This window comes from Equus caballus, chromosome 12, assembly GCF_041296265.1.
Source record: "Equus caballus isolate H_3958 breed thoroughbred chromosome 12, TB-T2T, whole genome shotgun sequence".
Taxonomy (NCBI): Eukaryota; Metazoa; Chordata; class Mammalia; order Perissodactyla; family Equidae; genus Equus; species Equus caballus.
Window position 1 is genome coordinate 12,215,023 of NC_091695.1, and position 17,772 is coordinate 12,232,794.

A 17,772-nucleotide genomic window follows, 5' to 3' on the forward strand; every position below is an offset into this window, starting at 1 on the left:
ATAAGTAAATGTCAAATCACTATATTGTACACCTGAAAGTAATATAATATTGTATGTCAGCTTCAATTTAAAAAAAAGAGGAGGAAGAAATTCAGTGATGTTATTTTTATATCCACAGTGGCTAACACAGTTCTTACTAGGGCATACTGATAATATCACACATTTATTGAGCACTTACTGTATCAGGCACTGTCTAAACACTTTACATGCAGAACTGCATTTGATTCTTAGAACCTTATAAGGTAGATATTATCCCTGATTTATAGATGAACCTTCAAATTGGCTGTTGGATGAAAAAGCCATGAAAGCAGTTGATGCAGGCTCAGCGAGCCAAGGAGTCAAAAGATTTCTTGGACTCTCAAGGTGTGGCAGTAGTGCTCTTTTATTCAGAGAATAGCATGGGGACAGGACCCACGGGCAGTGAAGAGCTGCAATGGGTTGAGGGTAGGACTAAATTTATAAGGCATAGGTATGTGAGTTATTTCTTTAGAAGACAAAGGAAAGATCACGTGAAAAAGTCATTAAAATGGTATCAGTGCAGGTAGGGTCTGGTGATTGGGTGGTCCAATAACTTTGGATAGGAATCAGGTCGGATCAGGTCACATCCTATGCTTCCCAGAGGATGATATAGATTGGTATGCAGGCCAGGATGCCTTGGGCTTCTCTCCCTGGGGCAGCCTTGATCCTCATCAGCAGTGACTTGTCTGTTTTCTTCCCTATGTATGAAATACACTTTCTGAAACATAAGCACTTGAAACTGGGTACCTGAGGGCTACTGTAGATATTCAATAAGAACATCATTGCCCTTCGACCCTGTTCCCAACACAGACGTGGATGAATCTTGTCAATTTGCTGTTTTCTTATTCAACCTCAGGGGTGACTCAGGGGTCTCAAGGATTTGTGAGCTTGTTTTGCAGAAAGAGAATGTCTTCAGAGAGGTTGCAATCACTGGATGACCAGCCCCCAGCTGCCGTTGATGCCCAGAAGTCAGGTTGCCCAAGAGCTTCTCCGGAGTGAAAGATTACCCCTTTGTTTCTCTGAAACTCATCCTGCCAAGCCCCTTCACTCTGTAAGCACCCCTCTGCTTTCTTCTCTTGTTAAGGCAGATTTGAGAGAGCTCATCCTCCTGCCTTCTCATTTTGGCCAGTTTGAATAAAGCCTTTCTACATCTCCCAGCACCGATGGCTCAGTGATTGGTTTACTGCACACTGGGCACGAGAACTTGAGAATAAGAGGTTCAGTATCACACTCAGAGTTTTTGAATGAATATATACAAACTTGAAATAAGTAGCAAGAGTTCTTTCCTTTTCTCGCCTATGGGAGGTATCCCATATGCCGCAACTAGAAGGATGCACAACTAAGAATATACAACTATGTACTGGGGGGCTTTGGGGAGAATAAGGAAAAATAAAATCTTTAAAAAAAAAGGATTAGCACCTGAGGGGCTGGGCTGGTGGTGCAGTGGTTAAGTGCACACATTCCACTTCAGCAGCCTAGGGTTCGCCGATTCAGATGCTGGGTGCAGAAATGGCACTGCTTGGCAAAGCTTGCTGTGGTAGGTGTCCCACATAAAAAGTAGAGGAAGATGGCCCCGCATGTTAGCTCAGGGCCAGTCTTCCTCAGCAAAAAGAGGATTGGCAGCAGATGTTAGCTCATGGCTGATCTTCATAAATAAATAAATAAATAAATAAATAAATAAATAAAAATAAAGATTGACACCTGACCTAACAACTGTTACCAATCTTTTCTTTTTTTCTTCTTCTTCTTCTCCCCAAAGTCCCCCAGTACATAGTTGTATATTCTAGTTGTGAGTGCCTCTGGTTGTGCTATGTGGGACGCTGCCTCAGCATGGCCTGATGAGCGGTGCCATGTCCGCACCCAGGATCAGAACCAGCAAAACCCTGGGCCGCCAAAGTGGAACGCGCAAACTTAACCACTCGGCCATGGGGCCGGCCCCTGATTTATTTCTTGAAGGGAAAGGCATTGCAGTATGGTAGTTGTGCATGGGATACAGCTGTGCGTCAAACGTCTGGATTCAAAACCCAGCTGCAGCACCTTCCAGATGTGACTGGCCAAGTTTCTTAGCATCCCTAAACTTGTTTCTGCAATTGTAAAATGTGTTAGTAACAGCGTTCATAGGGTTGTTGTGAAGTTTAAATGAGATCATAGTTTTAAGCTCTTTGCCTTGCACCAGGAACAATATAAGCAATCATTACATGGTAGCTATTATTACTATTAACGAGCCTGTTGCTTACACAAAAGTCCAGATCCTATTATAAAACTGGCTGGAACCAAGTTGAGATTATGAGCTAAACCACGATGCATGGAAATGTGAAAAGCTGTTTGCTTTTGGAGAAACTTAAATTTCTAGAGGTGACTATTATGTTTATATCCAGAGTTCTCAACCCTGCCTGTTCATAGAACCATCTGGAGAGCATTAAAGCAATATAAGAGGGCCCGGCCCCTTGTCATAGTGCTTAAGTCTGGCACACTCTACATCGGTGGCCTGGGTTTGTCAGTCCCAGGCATGGACCTACAACGCTCATCAGCCATGCTGTGGTGGTAATCCACATACAAAATAGAGGAAGATTGGCACAGGTGTCAGTTCAGGGTGAATCTTCCTTAAGCAGAAAAAGAGGAAGATAGGCAACAGATGTTAGCTCAGGGTGAATCTTCCTCAGCAAAAAAAAGAGACTTGTAAGCAAGCACTATAGCTTAAAAAAAAAAAAAGGCAATATAAGAATCTCAATCAGTTGGACTGGGAGTGAGAGTGCAAGGCCCACATCAATTTTTTTTTTTAAAGATTTTATTTTTTTCCTTTTTCTCCCCAAAGCCCCCCGGTACATAGTTGTATATTCTTCATTGTGGGTCCTTCTAGTTGTGGCATGTGGGACGCTGCCTCAGTGTGGTTTGATGAGCAGTGCCATGTCCGCGCCCAGGATTTCACTGGTTCGAATCCTGGGCGCGGACATGGCATGGCTTATCAGGCCACACTGAGGCGACATCACACAAACCACAACAAGAAGGACCCACAACTAAAATATGCAACTACATACCGGGCAGATTTGGGGAGAAAAACTGGAAAAAAAAAAAAAAGCTCTTATATAACTCAACAACAAAAACACAAACAACCTGATCAAAAAACAGGCAGAGGATATGAACAGACATTTTCCCAAAGAAGATATACAGATGGCCAACAGGTACATGAAAAGATGTTCAACATCACTAATTGTTAGGGAAATGAAGATCAAAACTACCATAAGGGGCCAGCCCAGTAGTATAGTGGTTAATTCCGTGTGCTCCACTTCAGCAGCTTAGGGTTCACTGGTTCAGATCCTGGGCGCAGACCTACATACCACTCACCAAGCTGTGCTGTGGTGGCATCCCACATAGAAGAACTAGAAAGACTTACAACTGGGATATACAACTACGTACTGGGACTTGGGAGAGAGAGAGAAAAAAAAGAGGAAGGTTGGCAACAGATGTTAGCTCAGGGCCAATCTTCCTCACCAAAACCAAAACCAAATACTACAATGAGATATCACCTTCCACTGGTCAGAATGGCTATAATTACTGAGACAAAAAATAACAAACGTTGGGGAGGATGTGGAGAGAAGGGAACCCTCATACCCTGCTGGTGGCAGTGTAAACTGGTGCAGCCGCTATGGAAAACAGTATGGAGATTTTTCAAAAAATTAAAAATAGAAATACCATATGACCCAGCCATCCCACTACTGGGTATTTATCCACAGAACTTGAAATCAACAATTCAGAGCCTCAAGCACCCCTATGTTCATTGCAGCACTATTCACAATAGCCCGGACGTGGAAGCAACCCAAGTGCCCATTGATTGATGATTGGATAGAGAAGATGTGGCATACATATACAACGGAATACTACTCAGCCATAAAAAAGACAAAATTGTCCTATTTGCAACAACATGGATGGACCTTGAGGGTATGATGATAAGTGAAATCAGCCAGACAGAGAAAGACAAACACCACCTGATTTCGCTGATATGTGGAAGACAAACGCACACAAGGAAAAGAGAACAGATTAGTGGTTACCAAAGGGGAAGGGGGATGGGGATGGGCAAAAGGGGTAAAGGGGCACATATATATGTCAATGGATAAAAATTAAACTACTGGTGGTGAGCACGATGCAATCTACACAGAAACTGATAAATAATATATACCTGAAATTACACAATGTTATAGACCATTACAACCTCAATAAAATGACTTTTTAAAAAAAGAAGTTCTTTGGGTTATTTTAATGCTTAGCCAGGGTTGAGAGCCACTGGCTTTAGAGGGAGACACGTTTTGCTGTTGTTGGCCTCAGAGAAGGTTTTAGGGATCTGGACCTGGAGTGGGCAACTTATGGCTAAATTAGGCCCACCTTTTAAAGGGTTGTAGAAACAATAAAACAAAGAATATGTGGCAGAGACCATATGTAGACTACAAAGACTAAACTATTTATTATCTGGCTTTTTATAGAAGAGTTTGCCTATGTCTAGACTCAGAGTGGGTAAACATGGTCAGAGTCACTCTCTGCAAAGAAAAATCAGGCCTGATCCTTGATTGCTAGGGACTTGAGCGTCTCTGGAATTACTGAGGTTTTTTGGTTGTGGTGATAATGTTATTTCAGTAAAACAAAATGATCAGGGCTGATGTTTGATAAGGAAAACCCGAGAACAATCATTTGAATAAACACGTATTTTCAAATATATTCAGTCATAATCATATGTGGTGCGTGATGTCTTTACTCCGGAGTTGAAGTTAATTTCAAAAGCTGACCTTCCTGAATCCCTTTTAAAGCTCTGGCTTTTGGGACTTTAAGCACCTGCAGGGGTGGACTGTCCACTCAAGTGTCAGCTTCCGTAGGGTGGAATGAAGTTTTATGTTTGCGTGTGTGTTGGTTTATCTAAATTTTGTCACTTATTTATTGTCTTACCCTCAGCTGGGCGTTCTTTGATCAATTCAATTCTGACGATAATCCCTGGGAGCTGGCATCAGACTGTCGGTTTAAAGGGCTTAGTCCCCTACAGGACGGTGATGAAAAGAAGTTTTCATGTATTGAGTTTCACAGGGAAGCCATTCTGGTTTAAATCTGATTCAGCCTAAAAGTTGTTTTTCCCAGAGCAGCCAGACTTATGGTCCACCAAACACGCATCTTACATCTGCTTCAAACCTTTTCCCAAAGCAAAGAAGGCACTCTTGAAAGAGGGATGAATGGCTCCCTTTCTCTGATGCCCATACCAGCACTTCTTTGAAGATAAGCTTTTCTTCCCAGAGAACCAAGGTCTCAGGTTGACCTGCTGTGTATGTGCTAAACTGCGGCAAAACAACTTGTGACTTTGGAAAAAAAATTGTATTCCTGACATGCTTGATGTGTGTTCTTTGTTCTGAAACGGTATATAACCACACTATAAACCACGCTTCCCCAGAGGGCTTTCTTCCCCGGGGAAGGGAGACCTTCCGGGCCAGTCCTCACGTTAGCTCATTAAGTAAATATCTTTCTCACTGATGGATTGGTTATTGATTATTTGCATTGACAACTGCTCTTACTTCAGAAGCCAGTCCAAGTGAGGTCCTCAGCCCACCCACACTTCTGACTGGCTATATAATCGAGGGTTCCCACGGCCTCAAGTTGGAGAGTTCTCTAGAACCATTCACAGAACTCAGGAAAGCGCCACTCCGTTCACTACTACAGTTTTGTTATAAAGGATATGCACAGGGTGGGCGAGTTCTGGGAGGAAGCACAGAGTTCCCGTGCTGCCTCCCTGTGGAGTCACGGCATGTCACCCTGCCAGCACACCTCTGTGTTCTCCAGCCAGGAAGCTCTATGCAGCCTTGGTGTCCAGTCCTTGCTGGGACTTCACTTCATAGGATTGGTGGATTAAATTGTTGTCCACATGACTGTGATTGAATTCAGTCTCCAGCCCCCCTCGCCTGTCCCCCACTGTCCTCCCAGGAGGTTGGGCTGGCCCAAGGTTCCAACCATATAATCACCACCCCAGCATTGGTCTTCCTGGTGACCGGCTCCACTCTGAAGCTATCTAAGGGCCCCACCCAGAGTCTCCTTATTAGCATAACAAAGACTTCCATCACTCAGGAAATTACAAGGGTTTTTGAAGCTGTGTGCCAGAAAGCAGGGATGAGGACCAGATATTTTATCATACCACATTATTTGACCTTGTGTGTTTTAGGGAAGTTCATTTAAACCATGAAGCCTCATTTATTGGAATATCTACTTTTAGTCCATAGGGACTGGAATAGGTCATTTGAACAATAAACTGGCCTTTTGATGATAGAGTTTTGTGAAGACACAGAAAGGTATATTCTTATGGCTTGGGGTTAATGAGTTACTTATTACATTAAGGACTCTCTCAATATGAGAAAAAACAATAATATAGGACTGTCTTTATTTTTAGGTACAAAATTGGAAAGAACTATGAAAATTAAAGGAAATTAGAAGTTTCTATAATACATACCGTATTCTAGTAGAAAAAATGTAGTACCAGGTTGAGGTAAATTAGATTAATTCTATTACTTAGAATGTGTTCACTGATAAGACTTTTCATTTGTTGGCTAATTAAATATAAATCCCACTTAAATTTACATTCCTCTTAGTGAGATGAATGTTGGTATCAGCCACATGAGAGCAGGCAGGAACTAAGAGGCGGCCAACAGTAGAATCTGTGGGGATGGGCAGTCTCTGGTTTCTACAAACTTCCATTATCTTGTATCCAGTCTTTTGTTTTTTGAGGAAGATTAGCCCTGAGCTAACTGCTGCCAATCCTCCTCTTTTTGATGAGGAAGCCTGGCCGTGAGCTAACATCTGTGCTCATCCACCTCTACTTTATATGTGGGATGCCTACCACAGCATGGTGTGCCAAGTGATGCCATGTCCGCATCGGTGAACCCTGGGCCACAGAGAAGTGGAACGTGTGAACTTAACTGCCGCGCCAGCGGGCCAGCCCCTTGTATCCAGTTTTTAAGCTTTTTTTTCTCTACCCCTGAGTGATCAGTGAAGTTTTAGGAAACAACACAGGCCTGAACTTTGGGAGGGAATCAGAATGGGGAGAGGAGCCAGTAGTGAAATGGTGAGAGCTGACCCTTCGGGCTCTTGAGTTTTCCTGAGGAGGGCTGGCAGAGGTGACTAGACAGCGCCAAGATGGCTTTGCAGAGCAAATTAGCTTCCTTGGAAGGTCACAAAAATCAGTGATGCACTTAGTAGGGATGGGCACTATAAGACTCAGGGTGTCATAAATTCTATTATTAACAGAAATTATACCAATTTTCTTTTTGATTGTTTTTTGTTTTACTGAGGAAGATGAGCCCTGAGGTAACATCTGTGCCAATCTTCCTCCACTCTATATGTGGGCTGCCACCACACCACGGCTGACAAATAGTGTAGGTCCATGCCAGGGATCCTAAACCACGAACGTGGGCTGCCAAAGTGGAGTGCACTGAACCTAACCACTATGCCACGGGGCCAGCCCCAAAAATGATGCCAATTTTTATTGTAAGGACCTCATCAGTTACATTTTGTTAAATTATTTAAGAACTATGAAATTATGTTTTCCTCTAAGAGTCACACCCTTATTTAATGGTAGTTAAATACTAAAAGAGGAGGGAGTCGTTTTGGTCACATTTTGTAATCAGAAAATTGCCAGAGCTGGAAAAAGCAAGAAATAATGATGCTATTGTGGACTATTAAAACATCACATGGTCTAGAAAACAAAAACACAGACCCACAGTGGTGAGAAGAGTGAAGTGAAATAATGCGGGCACCTTCTGCTCTGGCTGGGAATCAAAGTGAGGAAGGGGGAAGAAAAAGGGCAGAAGAGCTGAGCTGGCTCCAGCGTGGGCTCTGGGCCTCGAACCAAAATAGTGGGGACAGGAAAAGCTGGGCAGGGTCTTGGGAACTGCCACCATGGAAACCACTGCTTTGATCAGCAACACCAATGGACAGGTTTCTGGAGCAGAGCCAGTCTCAAGCTACTTGTCCTTCAGAAATGGCTACAGCACAGTTTAATATTTTTCAGACTGTGGGTTATGATCCATTAGTCACTCATGAAAACATCAGCATACATAGTAAGTGAGGATACATATTTTGTGAAACCTTTCTTTTGGTTATATATAGGTCAAAATATATTTCTTACTACAGTTGGAAGCCACAGGTTTATGGAGCTAGGATGACAAGGACTCTCCTCGTCCCCAGTTGCAGCAAACACCTCATATTAATTACAGTGGAGCTAAAATGAAAAAAGAACCAATACTTCAATATCTACCAATAACAGTACCACAGGGAAACTCACATCGTTATATTTAAAATATATAATGTAAATATGGTATTGATAGTATAAAAATTAAAGGCTTATGAAAAACTCAAGAAAGGTCAAAGAGCATACAAGCAAGTAATATACAGATTGTTTCCTTCAAAGATAAATTTTAATATACAGAATAAAATCCAAGATTTTATTTTTCACCTTCCCCCAAATTTGTGCGGAATCAATGCTCTGAATCTGATCAGGAAAGTTTATATTTTGGTCCCATACATTATTAGACTAACTGTAGGATCAAGTCCAGCTTGATTATCATAAATCATAAAGTTAACGGAATTTACTTTGAAAATCTGTTACTTTTGTAGCTGATGGATTTCCAATATTTTCTTAGCTAAGAGTTTACTCAACTTTAGCCTCAGAATCAGATTCAAAATAAAATACCTTCTTTGACAGCTGGTCATCATTTTAGGCTTAATCTAAGCAAATTACTTAATACTTTATTGAAGGCCATACAAAAACTCCACAATAAATAATGAAAAGAGTACACAAAATCATTAGCCTCTGTTTGCAATACAGAAAATACATGTCAGTTCTGGAACAAAATAATTCCATTGTAATACAAAAAGTGACAGGACAGAATGAAAGGACTTGCAGTAACTGCTTTTGGTGGTCAGCTACAACAAGCCAACGACCATCAGCTATTTTGGACAGTGAAGGTGGGTTTTAATTTGCAGATAAAGAATGTCTTCGGTAGTTTAAAAAAATATAAACTCTAAAAAAGCTTGTGAATCATATACAAAAGCAGCTGTTTGAGACCAAGGTTGAAAATCAGAAATTGTGGGTTAGCACCGCCAGCAAGCACAGGTCCTGTGGCCTGTCGCCCTCCTCTCTCGTGCAGAATGCAGACTTGAATGTTATACACATCGCTCACAGGTATCAAAATCGGCCCGGAGGACAGGGTTCCTGCAGGGTAAAGTCCTAAGCCCCAAGAGGCACCACGCGGTTACAAAGGCTAGGCAACCGTCTGGATCACAGGTTCCGACGATATAATAAATCTCGTGTTGCCTTATCAACTTTTTGCTGGTAGTCATCCAGTTTGTCAAGTATTTTCTGGGACAGCTGTAGGAGAAAAGAAGAGAATCCTTACAGAACAGGTCAAGGACTGAAAAAGATTGAAGTTATTAATCACTTTGACTTCACCAACCATATTCCTTCTAATAAGGACGTTAGCCACGCTGCTTCATTTAATCACCGTTCAGTATAGCAGTCTGTCTACTGTGTGATTCAACTGATAAACCTGGACTTCTCTGTTATGCACAATATTCCAATCCTGTTTTCCTAATGAATTTTCTAAATATGCAAATCACACCACTTTTTTTTGCTGAGGAAGATTCGCCCTGAGCTAACATCTATGCCAATCTTTCTCTATTTTGTATGTGGGTTGCCACTACAGCATGGCCACGGATGAACGGTGTAGGTCTGCACCCAGGAACCAAACCTGGGCTGCTGAAGTGGAGTGTGCCAAGCTTAACCATTAGGCCACGGGGCCACCCCCACATCAGTATTTTTAATAAAAGCATTATCAGCTTTCTTCCCAGAACCACAGAGGCTACAACTGATTTAACTAATCATTTTCTAAAGGCATTCAGGCAGCATGTTAAGGGCAATAAATGGCTTCTGTCCTCCCCTTAATCCTCTTAAGAAATGAAGAGCAAGTTTTCAGGTGGAACTACCAGTGCAGGGGCTTATAGGACGCCTCATGAGAGGGTTCACTCACTGCAATGTTGTGACTGTTGGCACTGTTCTCTCCAAGAGCGTGGAGCAGCTGATCAATGGAAGAGTACGGGAGCCACACCATTGGGGCCGTTGCAGACAGTGGAAACTGAAGGGAAGAATACCTATTATTTGAAGACAATCTGAAAAGTGGACCATTTCTTCTGAGTAGTTACTTTTACAGGCCTCGATAACATAAAATGCTTTACCTATTCTTTTCACAATAAGAAACTGTGTGTGCACGCATGTACACACACACAAACTGGAAGCCCCCTGCTTCTCTTTTCAACCGGGGAACTTGTCCTTTTCTCAGTTAAAGCAAATGTGTTTTAAAATTCTTGTCAGCTCTTATCTTAAAGGAGCCCTAAGGCCTATTAAGGATAAACACAAAAAACTCTTCTCTGAATTGTCAACGAGTGACACTATTTCCAGTCTGAGATTTAGATTCAAATTATCTGGGGAAAAAAATTCAGAAAAGGAAGGCTCAACTTTCCAAATTCTGAATACTTTCCTGTGAGTTTAAGAGCTTGGCTCTGTAGTTAGCTAGACCTGGCTTTTAGACTGGCTCTTCTATTTACCATGTGAGCTCTGGCAACTTACTTAACCTCTGAGCCTGTTTCCTCATGGGTAAAAAGAAAGGATTAAAAGAGCTCCTCACAGGCTGCTGGCAGGATTAAAGGAGAAAACACTGGGAGAGACTCAGCACCATTCCTGCACACACCAAATCCCACGTGGTTCTTATTTCCCCCACTCCTGCAGATGCTAACTGAAGCCACATTCCTACGATGGGGAAAAATGAAATGTATTCTCATAAACAAGACACTAGAGACTCAGAGAGTGCCAGTGCCCTGAACTTGGAGAAAACTAGTTGTATAACTCCAAACAGTAAAGGTAAGTCCACTATGCTGCACTTCAATTGACTCTCAGACCCTCACCCTACTTAGTGTGACAATACAGACTCAAAAAGAAATGTGTGCACACACCTACCTCAATTCCGAAGTACTGATGTCCTTTCCCCAACACCGCATCCACGTATTCCGAAACCAAATCTACAGCTTCTTCTAAAAGGTCATAGTTCAAGTAGAGACGGAGCAACTCAGCAGCATCGACCTTCTGTAAAAAGTTGGTGATTAAGAGCATCTAGCTATTTCCATCTTAACTGGGCACTGACTTTACAGAGGATGCTGGGTGTTGAGTCCCTGGCGTTTACACTCCTCAATAAATAAATAAACGAGCGCCTTGGTTACTCCTCTGCATCTTGGGATAAGGGTTGGATTCCCCAGGGCCCAGACACCTCTGAGCACCTTGTGAGGCCCCATCTGTTAAGTGGCCTTACTCTACAGTGTTGTGATCTAAGACACATATTATCTTCTCTCTACTTCAGTTTCCACATTAGTTAAAGTCAACAAAGCTTCCCAGAAATACTGAGTACTAAAGAGACAATATATTTACATTCTCAGATATATATGAACGATAAATGCAAAAGAAATTAAAGAACCACCAATTTTAAATGCCTCGTGTATACATTCATTTACACGTCATTTATACATTAAATTTGTATTTAATTCAGGGTGAGAGAAAAGTGAATACGGTCTCAGTTTGGAAGGGCTCTGCTAATTATGTCAATTATGCATTCTATATTCAGATTTGATCACAATCTTAACTTTTACCATCTTAGCTGCCTTCTCTGCTTTCTAACTTAAAAAAAAATCAACTCTCCTGATTTTAAGCTTCAGATTCTCTCTTTCCCATCCTACTGTGTCTGAAACAGATACAGCAGTTCTCAAACTTAAGGATGCATCAAATCAAACGAGGAGCTTGTTAAAATACAGATCCTGGATCTTAGCTCCAGATCATTTGATTCTGTAACTCTGGAATGGGGCCCAGGAATCGATATTTTGAGGAAGCCCACTACCCAAATAATTCTGACACATGTGGTCCAATAACCCAGTTTTGATAAGAAGTGACTTAAAGAAACACTGTTGTAGTATCTGAAAACTACTCCACCCACCCCTGTGAATTTTTTGAGTAATGAACAGTAAATACTGTCATGCATATACGCATTGTTCTAAATAAATACTCATTGTTCAGTGAGCATACAAGCAGGCGTTAACTGAATTACTAACCTGTAGAACCGGAAACACTCAGCACTTCATGCAGAATTCAGTTAAATTGTTCTCAGTGTTTTTAGTTAAGATTGAGAAGCTGCTCAAAGCACGTAAGTCAGTATATTTCCATAAATTATCACTCTTTTTCTTTTTAATCATCTCATCAAGTTATCCAGAAGGATAAAGATCAGCTTCTCACTCTCTACAAGTTAAGGTACCACTTACCTTGTAACTGTTTATAAGCCAATTAGGCAGAGGCACTCCATGAGACAAGAGCTTGTTGATTACACAGTGGTGATATAAATTATTCTGGACTTTGTACCTTTCCAGGTAAGTTGATAACAGTCGCCATGCTTCATCTGTAGCACTTGATAAAAGCGAAAAGGACTAATGAGTTCCAGATTCTTAATAGCTATTTATAGTACCATTCAAAGCATGTATACACAAGGAAGAAAATCTTCAGAAGCTCACAACTGAATTGGAAATATAGCTAAATGGCAACTAATATTATTAGGGTCAATGTGACTTGGGCATAGTACCAGAAACTAGATGACTCGGATTCTTGTATTTCTCTCCCACTAACCACATATTTACTTGACTGCTTGACTATACAATTCACATACCTTCTTTGTCCCAGATTTCTAAAACAATGAAATTGGCTCAGATCACTGTTTCCAAATCTGATTAAGCATTAGAAACATGTAATAGTTCTGATTTAGAAAACTAGGGTGATATGTCATAATCTGTATTTTAACAGTGATTCTCGTGGGCTAATTTAGGGGTTGAAAAACACTGTCAAAGGACTTCCAAACTGTAAGATGCGGCAATTCTAAAGTGCTAAGCTGCATTATACAAATTATAAATGCAATTCAAGGAAGGGAAGTTTACCGAGGCTTAGGGTTGTCAGAGAAGGATTCTAAAGAAGACACTGAAGTACATTCAGGTAAACGATTAATGGGGTGCACGAGGGAAGTAGATGGAGACAGGGGATCTGAAGAAGGTCTGGTAGAGAATGGGGGTTTGTGGGTGACAGATTGCTAAACACTAGCCAGAGATGAGCTATAAGAGGACACTGGGATGACAGCCATGACACATCAGCTCAATGGAGGAATGGGGAAAAAGGAATAGCACATCCTAAAATCCAGTAAATACAGACTTTTGCCTGGAAGAGTACCTTTTCTTGTTCTTTTTTTTTATTTTGCTGAGGAAGATTAGCCCTAAACTAACATCTGTGTCAATCTTCGTCCACTTTATATGTGGGTTGCTGGTATAGCATGGCTGATGAGTGGCATGGGTCCCTGCCTGGGATTTGAACCTGAGAACCTGGGCTGCTGAAGCAGAGCACTCTGAACTTAACCACTACACCATGGGGCTGGCCCCAAAGTACCTTTCCTTTTTTTTTTTTAATAAATTGGTATGTTCTTTTTTTTTTTTTTTTTTTTTTTAAAGATTTTATTTTTTCCTTTTTCTCCCCAAAGCCTCCCGGTACATAGTTGTATATTCTTTGTTGTGGGTCCTTCTAGTTGTGGCATGTGGGACGCTGCCTCAGCGTGGTTTGATGAGCAGTGTCATGTCCGCGCCCAGGATTCGAACCTACGAAACACTGGGCCGCCTGCAGCGGAGCGCGCGAACTTAACCGCTCGGCCACGGGGCCAGCCCCCCAAAGTACCTTTTCTTTTTCTTCTGGTGAGGAAGATTGGCCCTGAGCTAACACCTGTGACAATCTTCCTCCATTTCGTCTGTGCTGCCAAGCATGGCTTGATGAGTGGTGTGAGGGTCCGCACCCAGGATCTGAACCCAAGAACCCCAGGCTGCTGAAGCGGAGTGCACAGAACTTAACCACTACATTACCAGGCCGGCCCCCGACTAGCTTTTCTTAACAATATAATACCACAAGCCTTTCAGGAGGGGAATATGGAGAAGGACGCATTTTCTACTCAAAGATATCCTGGTTTGCACAACAGACTACATGATTTATAAACTCTCTAGCTTCTACAAAAATTTAGCCAAGAAAGACAAGAGTGAAATGATCAGTGGATGAGAATGTAATCAAAGACAGAGCGCTACAGCTTTGGGACAGGCAGACCCTTGCGGGTCGGATGAGCCCTAGGGCTGTACCTGGACTCCTTGGTGGTGATGACTGACGACAGCTGATTGGCTGCCAGCCAGGCCCAGGCTTCCGCTTGTGCTGCCTCCCCTCCCAACTGCAGCTTGATGCACCTGCCATGAAAACGGTTCCACACACAGTCAACGAATTTGCTGAAAAGCACCGCATTATTCTGCTACTGATACTAGAGAGAGAAGTTAACAACTTTAGCTCCAGTCTATTGCTGAATTCACTGCTGGGGTATTGGCTCTCCTCTCCTCACGGCCACACAACTGGACGAGCCACAGGCCATCAATAAGCGTCAAGAGATAATTTACTTCCAAGAGAAAACTGATGATGAAAACTTCTGAAAGCTTAAAGAATATTTTCAATTCACAAATTACTTAGGTCTAAGACAATTTCAGTAAGAAGTACTGTTAAATAATGCTTACAGTGGCCAAAAGATGTCCTAAAGGACTGAAGAGACAGGCCTTGTCTAAAACAGACACCACTATTTAACCCAGGTTATCTACTATCATGTGGAAATGTGGACCCAGGAATGCCAAACCCTCTGATTCCCAAGAGAAGTTACAAGTAGGGATTTAAAAAAAGTTCACAATTCACTTAAAAAAAAAATTATTGTGTGAAGTTAAGAAAACCACTTCTTCAAAGCACAATTGGCTTATAGGATACTGGCTTGTGTGACAACTGCTTCACACTAGGCAATAGTATAGTATTTTTGCATTAGAAAATTAAGACTCTAAGAAAACCCAATTTCATACATACTTGAAAGCAAGGCCCTCAAAGACTGGCGTTAAGGGAAGCTTAAAAGTCTGGCAGAGCGATATGGCAGTGTCAAAAAGGCCAGCTTGAACCAAGAGAGTGACCATCTCCTCTGCTGACGAACTTCCTGTGGAAAGGGAAAAGGGCGATTTAGCGCAACCAACGGTATAAGCCCAAAGACTGTTCTGCTGATGACGGTCTCAGGATAACAAGGACCTGCTTCACACCACCTAGCATGCTGTGTCCACCGTCTGCCCTTAACATGAGCCGCTGGTGCCGACAGAACGCTGAATCCCTACCTGCAACTGCAACCGCTGACGGATCGTGCTGAGCCAAAGTGAGGCGAATGCGGGCCAGGGAACACTCTTTCTCCAGATCTTCCAGTTCCAGGATTTCAATTTGCCTATTTGCTATAAACCAAAGAAAAGTATTTTCAATTCCCAGAGTACAAAGGGAGTCCCTATTAGTTTAATGGAACCTATCCATTTCCACTAAACATTAAGTAACTTTCAATTTAATTTCCAAAGGCATAAAGATGGGAGAAAATGGGTCTCAATAAAGCTAATAAAAAACAAAGCAACATCCCTGCTTCACACGTGCAGCGGAATCAAATCCAAGCGCTCTAACAACAGCTGCAGTTGAGGGGGCTTACGAGCGATTTCACGTATGATTGCATTTAACTCTCACAACGGTGAAACACTGTCATCTCTACCAGGAAGAAAAGAACACGCCCGAAGTGAGAGAGGCAGAGTAAAACCAGGCGCGTCCTGGTCTAGAGCCCAGGCTCCCTGGAAGGATATCATGCTTCCACGGTAGGAGAGCCTGGTCAGACAAAAGTTGAGGAGTGAGTGAGTCAAATACACTAAGCAACAGAAACGCACACACTCTTTATTAAACACTTCCATTTCTCATACTGCCATTCAAAGTTGTCAAAGGGCTACCAGACAAGCCTTAGCAGATTCAAATATTGAAAATAAACTAAAAAGAAGGAACTTTACAATATTTTTACAACAGTAAAATATATATATAATATACTACACCATATAACTATACATAATATTATAATGTATCTACTGTATTATATATCTTCTTTTATTAAAAAAATTTTTTTCCATTTATTTTATTTTCTGATGTCCATAATATATTTCAAATTATATATAACTTCTATAACAGTGCATACATAACTACTATATACAATATATATAACTCTCTCTATATATAGAAAAACTACAATAATTTAACAATATAACTACTGTCCAGCAAAGAATCAGCACGACCTCGCTCCCATCCCCTCGCCCCAACTCACTTGGGGCAGCTGTGCATTCTCCGTCATGGTTCCTCTTAGGGGATGCTCCAGGGCGATCATACTGAAAAGACAAAACAAGTGATTTAACTGTGAAACATCAGTACTTTATTTTGATATCACTAACTGTGATCCAGCTTTCATGCTTAAATTCTCTCCACGTAAACTATGTTTGTTTCAACCAGCACAACTCTTCTTACAAAGCACTGTAAAACTATGCGATGAAGAAGGGGAGCTGTTTGCCAAGTTGGCTCACTTATATAACATCTTACTGAGTCCAAGGACACAAGATTTGATCTCCGTATAAACCACCTGACTTTCCTTGGTTCCAGAGTTAATTCTCCATCCATACCCCTGGGAAACAGCCTGGTAAATGCAGGAACAATGCAATAGAAGTAGCTGAGGGTACGTGATCCCATCAGCACGGCAGGCAAAACTCAAAGTGTATGTTCTTTAAAAGAGTAATTATAGATTAACAATTAACAAAAATGAATGAAAGAAAAGCAGTTACCACTTACTGAGCACTTTTTGTAGGCCAGGCACTGTCACTGTTCTAAGCAATCTATGTGAATTAACTCATTTAATAGCCAAACAACCCCATAAGGTAGACATTATTATTATCATCATCCCTATTTTATGCAAGAGGATAACTGGACAGCAAAAGATTAAGTAACTTGCCTGAAGTTAGGCCTAACTCCAAAACCACTCTGCAATGCTTCTTTCCTACAATAATTCTCAACTTGAGAACTAAATTGAATTCCTGCAAAAACAGATTAATTTCGGGGGCTGGCCTGGTGGCACAGTAGTTAAGTTCGCACGTTTTGCTTCAGTGACCCAGGGTTCACCAGCTGGATCCCGGGTGTGGACCTATGCAATGCTCATCAAGCCATGCTGTGGTAGGCGTCCCACATATAAAGTAGTGGAAGATGGGCATGGATGTTAGCTCAGGGCCAGTCTTCCTCAGCAGAAAAGAGGAGGATTAGTGGTGGATGTTAGCTCAGGGCCAATCTCACACACTCACTCACACACACACGTGATATTTATATAAAAAAAGTAGATTAAGTTCACAAATATCCCAGTAGAAATTTTAAATGAAATGAAGAAAAACGAGGTAATAGTTCCGACAGGATCATACAAAATAAACTAAATGTTCCACAAATTCCAGGATGGAAAGTTTTCATACCACTGCACCAGATGCTGGCTGCACAATCCATGCATATTCTGGACGAATAAGTCGTAAACAATTAATAGCAGCCAGATAACAGTTGCCTTGCTTCTCAAGTCCCCGGAGAGTTCGAACCTCTCTGCCAAGACGCATTCCGTACTCAAACATCACTGTGCCAGCTATGAGGCAATAATAAATTAGACATCAGAATTTCAAAAATGTGTTAATTTAAAGATACACAGAGAATCTGCTACACTTATCAAA

At 41.7% G+C, this 17,772-nt stretch overlaps 1 protein-coding gene across 2 annotated transcripts in view; it reads right to left on the reverse strand.

The window, feature by feature from the left end:
• Positions 1–8,428: 8,428 nt before the first annotated feature.
• NUP160 (nucleoporin 160) overlaps positions 8,429–17,772 on the reverse strand; it is a 45,712-nt gene continuing 36,368 nt past the window's right edge. For both annotated transcript variants that reach the window (XM_014729460.3, XM_070228663.1), the window contains 9 exons: positions 17,527–17,687; positions 16,347–16,407; positions 15,340–15,450; positions 15,044–15,167; positions 14,290–14,391; positions 12,397–12,538; positions 11,051–11,176; positions 10,068–10,172; positions 8,429–9,409 (listed from right to left, as the gene is read on the reverse strand). In XM_014729460.3, coding sequence (XP_014584946.3) covers positions 9,320–9,409; positions 10,068–10,172; positions 11,051–11,176; positions 12,397–12,538; positions 14,290–14,391; positions 15,044–15,167; positions 15,340–15,450; positions 16,347–16,407; positions 17,527–17,687 — 1,022 coding nt within the window. In that variant the 3' untranslated portion in view covers positions 8,429–9,319. The remainder of the gene's footprint in view (positions 9,410–10,067; positions 10,173–11,050; positions 11,177–12,396; positions 12,539–14,289; positions 14,392–15,043; positions 15,168–15,339; positions 15,451–16,346; positions 16,408–17,526; positions 17,688–17,772) is intronic.